Consider the following 8,938-nt stretch of genomic DNA (forward strand, 5'->3'; position numbering starts at 1 on the left):
AGGACAGTACACAACATACAAGCCTATTTTCAATTAATTGGAATTGTTTACAGTAGTATAGGCTTTATATTTTGCAATAGTTAGTGTTATATTAATAGAAAAATTACCCTCGATAATTGCTTGTAATGAGTAGAATTCATTTTCAGTACTGGCCAAGGGTAGCAATGAACCAACCTTCACATCATTACTGGACATAAGATTAGGATTCATAAGATATGCGGCATTTATCGTGGCGTCGGGAGTTACAGATACGGGTGGTTTGTCGAAGCTGAGTCCAATCATATCACCTACTTCAAATGGTATCCATTCCGATTTAGGGAGATGTAAGGAGTCCGTCATACCGACGGCTATGGTTGAGTTGATGTGGGTGCGTCCGACCAGCTCATACTGGATGACCTCCCCCACTAACATCAGTTGGCGCCGCCAAACTGTTGCTGTGAAAACCCCAGATTGCACGTTGAACCACTTCCACCCTTTAATGAACCCTCTGCATGGTAGGGGGCTGCTCAAATCTATCACGATGCGGTTTTCAGTAGCTCTCGCCGAGTTTCCAGGGTCCATAATTTTGCCATGCACATCTGGACAAACTTGACTCGAACCCATTAGACCTACTGAAATTGTAAATGAAAATTTTATTTGCGGCGAAGTTGGACAGCCGAATTAATCGATCAAAATAATTATCAAAAAGAACTGTTGATTTTCGGGAGTAAATACGATACGTATTATAACATTATGATAACTTTCCAGTTTCCTGTTATTCATGTCACCACTATCATTTTCGCTTAGGCATATACTGCCCATAGTTAAGTGAATATATGTTTATTTGTTTATATGTTGTATGTTGGCATGGAGCTTTCTATATTTTATATTTGTATGTCTATTCTCCGATCCGGATGGGTTTCTTATTACAGTAGCCTACATCATACTCTATGAATATTTATGTAGATGATTAATTACTGTAATTTTTGTTCAAAAGACATTAGAAGCCATCAGTCAATGATTTTATGTAATATTTGTAACTCGTACTATCATAGACGCTGTGTCTATACTGATGATAATGCCAATGTAGACTGGATTTGTTTTAACTGTACTGGAACTATCTTTCCTTTTAACCATTTCGCTGATGATGACGAATTTAAATTTGCCGCATTCAGTTTTAATAATAATATTGAGTATAATAGAATGTTAAATATGAAACTTAATCCATTTGCTCTCAATGATGTCATAAATAACGCTAATACTTTAATTGATTATGATATACCCCATTCGTGTTTTTACAATTTTGATAATACTATCTCGGTTTCGTGTGATGAGCATGATTTTTCAATTTTGCATATAAACTCGCGTAGTTTCAATAAAAATGTCGATCAGATTACTGCGTTCCTTACAAGCTTAAATCACACCTTTTCGATTATAGCACTCCCAGAAACATGGTTTAAAGAGGATGGTTCCTATGGAATTTATATAAATAACTATCATTAAATTACTGCACCTCATTGTGAAAGAAGAAGTGGAGGTGTTGTTATATATGTTCAGAAATTAATATCGTTTCGAATCAGGAATGATTTAATATTGATCGACCAACCATCAGAGCATATAGACCATCCTGAATCTATTTTTATCGAAATATTGGTTCCTGGCAAGAAAAACATTATTGTTGGTAATATCTATCGTGCACATCGTACTAATACTGACAGATTTCTTGATGATCTTACGAATTGTCTTATAAAAATTAGTTCTGAAGAAAAACAGTGTTATATATCTGGTGACTTTAATTTTGACCTGTTACATTCTAAAATTACACTATAAGTGAGTTTCTTTCTATTTTTTTTTTATAATCATAACATGTTTTCTCTTATCGACAGACCCACCAGAATAACACCTACTACAGCCTCTTTGATTGATAATATTTTTACCAATGTTTTTTCCCATAATATCAAATCAGGTATTGTTGTCGCCGATATCTCTGATCATTATCCAATTTACCAAATCACCATATCCAATCCCATTAGTAATATCAGTACCTCGAATAAGATCCCTACCCGCTTATTCAACCAAACTAGAGTTCATATTTTTTATAATGATCTGAGCACTATTGATTGGACCTGTATTACTGGATTGGAATCTCCTGATCTTGCGTATATTCATTCGTAAATTCACAGAGGTTTACAATATACACTTTCCTTTTTCTTTTAAGCAATCCAAGAATTCTCGTCGTCGTATTCCTCAAAAGCCTTGGAATACCGCAGCGATTTTAAAGTCTATAAATCGGAAAGGAAAGCTGCATAAAAAGTATGTAAACAACCCTACTGTAACCCTAATGTAACAAAACTTCCTATGTTAATTACCGAAATCAGCTTACTTATTTAATCAGAAATTCTAAACGGCAATACTGTGCCAGAAAGCTAGAGGAAACAAAATTTAATTCAAAACAAACTTGGAATATTCTAAATAGCATTATGGGTCGACTAAATAAGGCTAAACCAATCTCATCTTTTTATAAAATAAATGATATGCATATTTCTGATCCTCAAATTATTGCTGATAATTTTAATAAATATTTTGCTAACATTGGTCCTGAATACTCGCGTAAAATTCCTCAGCCTGATATTACTTTCAAAAGTTTCATTAATAAAGTTAAATCTCCGCTTAGATCTTTCTTTTTTTTCCAAATGTTACAGATGAAATACTCTCAATAGTTAGAAATTTGAAATCTGGTGTTAGTAGCGGCTTTGATGATATTAAGCCTGATCTTGTTAAATCAGTTGGTGAACTAATAGCACCTCCACTTGTTCACATTTTTAATTTATCCTTAACTACTGGAACTGTTCCAGAGAAACTGAAAATTGCCAAGATAACTCCTGTTTTCAAAAGTGGGGAGACTGATACCTTTGGTAATTATAGACCCATCTCGGTCCTTCCCGTTTTCTCCAAAATTTTAGAACGCATTATCCATAAAAGACTCTATAACTATCTTTCTCGACATAATTTATTGCATAATAACCAATTTGGCTTTCGCCCAAATATGTCTACTGAAATGGCTATTTTACAGGCATATGATAACATTATTTCCGACCTTGACAAGAGGAAACATGTTCTTGGAATTTTCTTGGACCTTTCAAAGGCATTTGATACCATAAATCACAAGATTCTACTCTGTAACTGCATCATTATGGTATTCGTGGTATCGCCTTTGAGTGGTTCAACAGTTATCTTAGTGATAGAATGCAATATGTTTCTTTTAACCACCATAAGTCAACATATTTAAATACTTGTTGTGGTATCCCCCAATGCTCAATTTTAGGCCCTTTACTCTTTATTATTTACATAAATGACTTGGCAATAAGCACTCAAATATTATTCTATTCGCCGACGACACAAACTTATTAATTTCTGATGATAATTTAAACTCTCTAGTTGAGAATGTCAATTACGATCTTTCTATTATTTCATGCTGGTTTAAGGCAAATAAGCTATCACTTAATGTTAATAAAATCAACTATATGATTTTTAAAAATAGATATAGTAACCGTACTTTCAAGGACCTTAATATTACTATTGATGGTAATAATATTTTGCTTGTCACTAGGTGCAAATTTCTTGGTTTAATAATGGATGAATGTCTAACTTGGAGTCAACATACAACTTATATTGCAAATTTAGTTTCAAAATATTCTGGTATTCTCTTCAGACTAAAGCCAATCTTACATGTTAATGTTTTATCATCTTTATATTAGACCTTAGTTCTTCCTCATGCATATCCAATATTGTACTTTGATTTGGGCTGATCGTAATAATTGCTGTCTTGAAACTGTTTATCGCAAGCAAAAGCGCATAATGCGTCTATGTACAAATTCACAATTCCATGAACATTCACCACCATTATTTTTCAGTCTTAAAAATTTAACTGTGTATGACATTCATAAGTTACCTAAAGGTATTTTTATGAATAAATTTAAAAATAATTTATTAGCAGTTAATCTTCCAAATTATTTTGTTAAAGTAAATTCAGTTCATGATTATGGTACCAGGTCCTCTGATATGTACCGTCCACATACTTTTGTTACCGATATGGCCAGAAATACTATCCGAAGGCATAGTCCGATTCTATGGAATAATATTGATGCTTCTATTCGTAATTCAATATCTGTCAAAATGTTCAAAATGATGTATAAAAATGATTTGTTGTTAACATATCAATAAGGATCCTTTATATATTTACATTCATGCATACTTTTATTTAGTTCATATCCTGTCAAAATGTTTTTTGTCAATGTTGTCTTGTATCACGTTATGTTTGTCCGTGTAATTGTCAATAATTTTGCTTAGGTGGCCAATGGTATACGAGCTCTGCTCTTTTGTTGGTCATCCTTCCTTTGATCAATACATGAAAATGTTAAATTTTTGGAAAAATAAACTGAAACTGAAACTGTATCGGGTATGACCCTTGGTCTTATCGTGTGTTGATCTCCCCTACCCCTGTACATAGATCATCTTGTGTCTTTTCTTACTTTTGTACTTCATCAATGCATCACTGAGCTTTTCTGAATATTTGGTGCAATTTTAATTTCATTGATTGATTAATCGTCAACACAGAGTGAACACATGGTCGTTTACTCTGTGTACACTCATTTTTAAAGGATTGGTACCATAGCAAATATTAATATTATTATAAGTATTATTATGCTTATTAGTGAATAATACTGGCGCGAGGCACCCAACAACCAACTGGTGAAGGAAGGCAGCACAATCTAAACAACTCTCTTCTGGTGAAGGCTTACGATAGCGGTCCGATAAATTACCCAAATATTATAAAGGCCTATATAAATGCAAATCTCCCAAATTAAAACTCAAATAAATCGGAATTCTCAAATGATATAAAGAAGAAAAATGTTATACACGTATAAATATGCTGGGCCATGAATGGTTAACAAGCTAAGACTTTCGAGAATTACAGTAAACGAATAAATACCTCCAATTCTAAATAAATAAACACGCAAAATGTGATTAAACGAATAAATAATTAAATTTAATAAACAAACTACATTAGAAATGTAATAATATTAAAATAATAAATATGCTTGAAAGATGATTAACTTAGTCTATATTCATGAATATGATAACATATGACATAACATTTCTTTTATATTTCCGTTAAATTTAAAAATCTGACCTCAACATAAAAAGAAATAGAAACTTTTGAAATGAAATAATTTGGAGAATCGTATACAACACATAAAACCAATCTTCTATTATTCGAGCAGAAGTAACTACAGCTATTGGAGAACATCTTCTTGACACAGAAAACATAAACACTCTTGGTTTGGTCATAATGCAAGAGCAACACATATTCTCCCCCATACCATCCTTCAAGGCCAGCGGAGTAACTAAGTGATGGTGGGCCCCAGTGCAAGAGTACTTGCCGGGCCTTTTTATTTGAAGCGTCAATCACGGCCGTCAGGCCTATGACTGGCGGACCGGAACAGTGACCACAAACGGCCACAGATTGTATTCGAACAAATCATTTTAGGAAGTGCTTTCTTATTTTTTATTACCAACTCCTATATTTTAGCTCATTAACATTACCCACAAATTTTCAATTCATTCATTTTTTAATGAATATTCTGCTATTAAATTTATTTAATATGGTGACCAATATGAGAGAGGGAATCTTTATGAATAATTGACTGTTTTTACATTGACTATACAGTATACTTCTAATTTAATTAAAGATAAAATGCTGCCTATTAAAACGATGTAACAATATGAAATTTATGAATATAAGCCTTAAGTAACATGCTCTTTGAATTGCAAATATCGAGAACCTTCCAGTTATTGCTTAAATTAAAAAACACTATAAAACAATTTAATCGTAATATGGACCTAATACTCTTAAATACGCACACGTATACTGATCATATCACTATAGCAACCGATGACTGCTACAACAGTTGGTTATAGAAAACTAAAATTAAAAGACGGCGATTGACTTATAAAGCAATTAGTAGAGCATGCATCGTACACTAAATGGAAAATTATTGTACTTAGGTAAGATTTAATGCATTCAAAAATTTTTTCAAGCATTAAATCTAACCGTCGTATAATAATTTTCCTATAGTGTACTATGCGGAGCTCTACTAATTGCTTAATATACACAAACAGATGCATGTTGCCCGTTTAGTAATTTTTCAGAGCCAGACGTTAAAAAGCGCGATCAATCAATATTCTCATCGTAATAAGACTATTTAATTATAGTGTTCTGCAAATTTCTTTAGAATGTTTTCCAGGTCAATGTTTAATTTTTAAGTTAATGTACTGTAGGCCTACTTGCTTACGGTACACATAAATGTGAAATAAACTCATCAGCTATTTAGGCCTATAGGCCTACACGCTTCTCGAAAATAGAAGTAAACATCAACCCATTATTCAACAAATTGTAATTGTTTATGCTACAGTTTTCTGTACTAAAATTTAATAAAGGGAACATATATAGTGTGTCAGGAAGTGGCCAGGTCTGTCACACTGTCAACTCCAAGAGATAGCCAGGGACAGACAAGCATGGAGCGATCTGGTCCATGGTTGCTCATTATATAGGCCTACGCCCCTACGCTCTACCAGGTCAATTAAGGGATAACTACAACTAGGACTATACCTCAATGTAATCTAACGGTGTTCCCCTTGGCCCTTATAGAAACATTCTTATAGTAATTTAGTTCACTTTAGATTGACCTTTGTGTATGTTATAATCTTTGTAGGGCATAATAAGTAATTGAGTGTACGTTGCGTTGGTGATTATGTAATAAATAAAATCAATAGGGTAGTCTTATATTAGTTGAGTTTGAAAAAATGTTCCTAATATAAATGATGACGAATTCATTTAAGGATTTGTACATGTAGAAACGTTCTCTGTACATCTAAAATACATTATCATATATCGAAATCATATTACCATTAATTGAACATCTTTTGTTGACGTATTCAAATTTGACATTGTAATTAATAATAATAATAATAATAATAATAATAATAATAATAATAACAACAACAACAACAATAATAATAATGGAAATAATAATAATAATAATTAATAATAATAATAATAATAATAATAATAATAATAATAATAATAATAATAATAATAATAATAATAATAATAATAATGATGATGATGATGATAATAATAATACTGTTTTTATATGGCGCTCTTACAACTAAGTCTCAGAGCAATTTTCCACATTATTACCCCAGTCATTTGAACTATGCCTATAGGGGAAATTCCATACTTTGCTGCATAAAATATATCAGCGCATCTAGCACTCGAACCTCCTCAGGTAGGTGGAGAGAAGCAATTCCGTTAAAGTACCTTGCTCGAGGACACAGCGAGAGATTGCAACCCCGACCTCAGGTTGGGAAACCAACCCGTTCCCGCTGCGCCAAACCACTTTCTATTATGTACAGCTCATTTATTCAGGAGAGAAAGTTTAGAAACGTACACAAAAAATATATTATTGTCAGGAACAGAAGAGAGATAAACATCAACAAATATGCAAGGACCTAATATTCTGACGTCTAAACACCGAGGAGATAGATTTGTTTTGTTTGTTTGTTTGTTTTGTTTTATAATGTTATTTTTTTTCAATGAACTTCGATTATCAGTAGAAAGGTGCATCTTCAATATACACATTTTATAGAATGAATTGTCTATTTAAGATGGAAGTCATACCACTATATCAAACATATATAACTGAATGCAGAGTACATCTTGAAGCCTTATGAGATACTTGGACTGAACAAGATTGGTACAAATGTAATGCAAATAATGAAAGCAGATGGGATTTGAGCTGCTTTGAAATGGTGGGGGGAGGGGTGGGGCTTGGAAGGTAAAATTTTAGGGGGAAAAGTAGAACCACATGTTGCAATTATCACTCGACTCTAGCATGTATGTTTCAAGCGGCATCATAAATGCTAAGAAACGTGTCCAACTGGCAGTGTCTTAACAATATACTAGATTAAGGGAAAATTAACGTTGTTGGTATTCGCTAAAGTGATTAATATGATTGGGGAGCGGAACCGGGGTGGGGGTGGGGGGTTGGAAAGCAGGTAGGTAACACTAACGTTATCCTTTTAATCAGAATGCCGCGAGAAATGAATAATCTAACAATAGAACTTTACCATAACAGATACAAAAATGGTGAGTTACCAATGGGCATTTATATAGAGCTTCGTCTACTCGGCAATGAACGTCCGGTCTACTTGAGTTGTCATGAAAAGTTATGAGAGGGATAAACCGAACGCAAAAACTATTTTGCTTAAAATCAGTACCTTTCTTTTTCTTTTGACAACTTGTATATAATAATCCAGTGTTTGTAAGTCAGGACCTTATTGTATTTGTATTAACAATGTATTTCGTTTCAAGGTCTTTGTATGTTGTATATTGAACATGATATCCTGAATAAATATTTTGCAAATAAAAAATAAAAACAATAAATTAAATAATAATAATGATAATAATAATAATAATAATAATAATAATAATAATAATAATAATAATAATAATAATAATAATAATGATAATAACGTAAGCTACGTTCACATCAAGTCTGCGTTCCAATCAAAAGTCGTAGTAATGGATAAAATGATTGATTGATTGATTGATTGATTGATTGGATATTATATAGGCCTAGTAGTGCTTACGAATGTGTTCACACAAGAACGATTATTGTTTTTATTTTGTGAAACGAAAATGAAATACTTGGGATGTAGGCATAATATGAATAATAATGTAAAAGTAAAGAAAACTTACTTGAGGCTTTGCAGCAAACAGCTGCATACGAGCTTAAAAAAGAGACTATCCAACTTCTTAAATAAATCATCTTGAGCTAGACGGAATACTGGATCTAAATGTCAGTATTTGATCTTCTTATCGAGTCCATACACG

At 32.6% G+C, this 8,938-nt stretch overlaps 1 protein-coding gene across 1 annotated transcript in view; it reads right to left on the reverse strand.

The window, feature by feature from the left end:
* The window catches only part of LOC117100468, a 15,166-nt gene extending 6,228 nt beyond the window's left edge, over nucleotides 1-8,938 (reverse strand). Inside the window, exons 1-2 of the mRNA XM_033240170.1 lie at nucleotides 8,804-8,938; nucleotides 108-611 (exon numbers count right to left, since the gene is read on the reverse strand). Coding sequence (XP_033096061.1) covers nucleotides 108-611; nucleotides 8,804-8,873 — 574 coding nt within the window. The 5' untranslated portion in view covers nucleotides 8,874-8,938. The remainder of the gene's footprint in view (nucleotides 1-107; nucleotides 612-8,803) is intronic.

Source organism: Anneissia japonica, unplaced genomic scaffold (assembly GCF_011630105.1).
Source record: "Anneissia japonica isolate Jap-2015-1 unplaced genomic scaffold, ASM1163010v1 scaffold685_len2926416_cov193, whole genome shotgun sequence".
Classification (NCBI taxonomy): Eukaryota; Metazoa; Echinodermata; class Crinoidea; order Comatulida; family Comatulidae; genus Anneissia; species Anneissia japonica.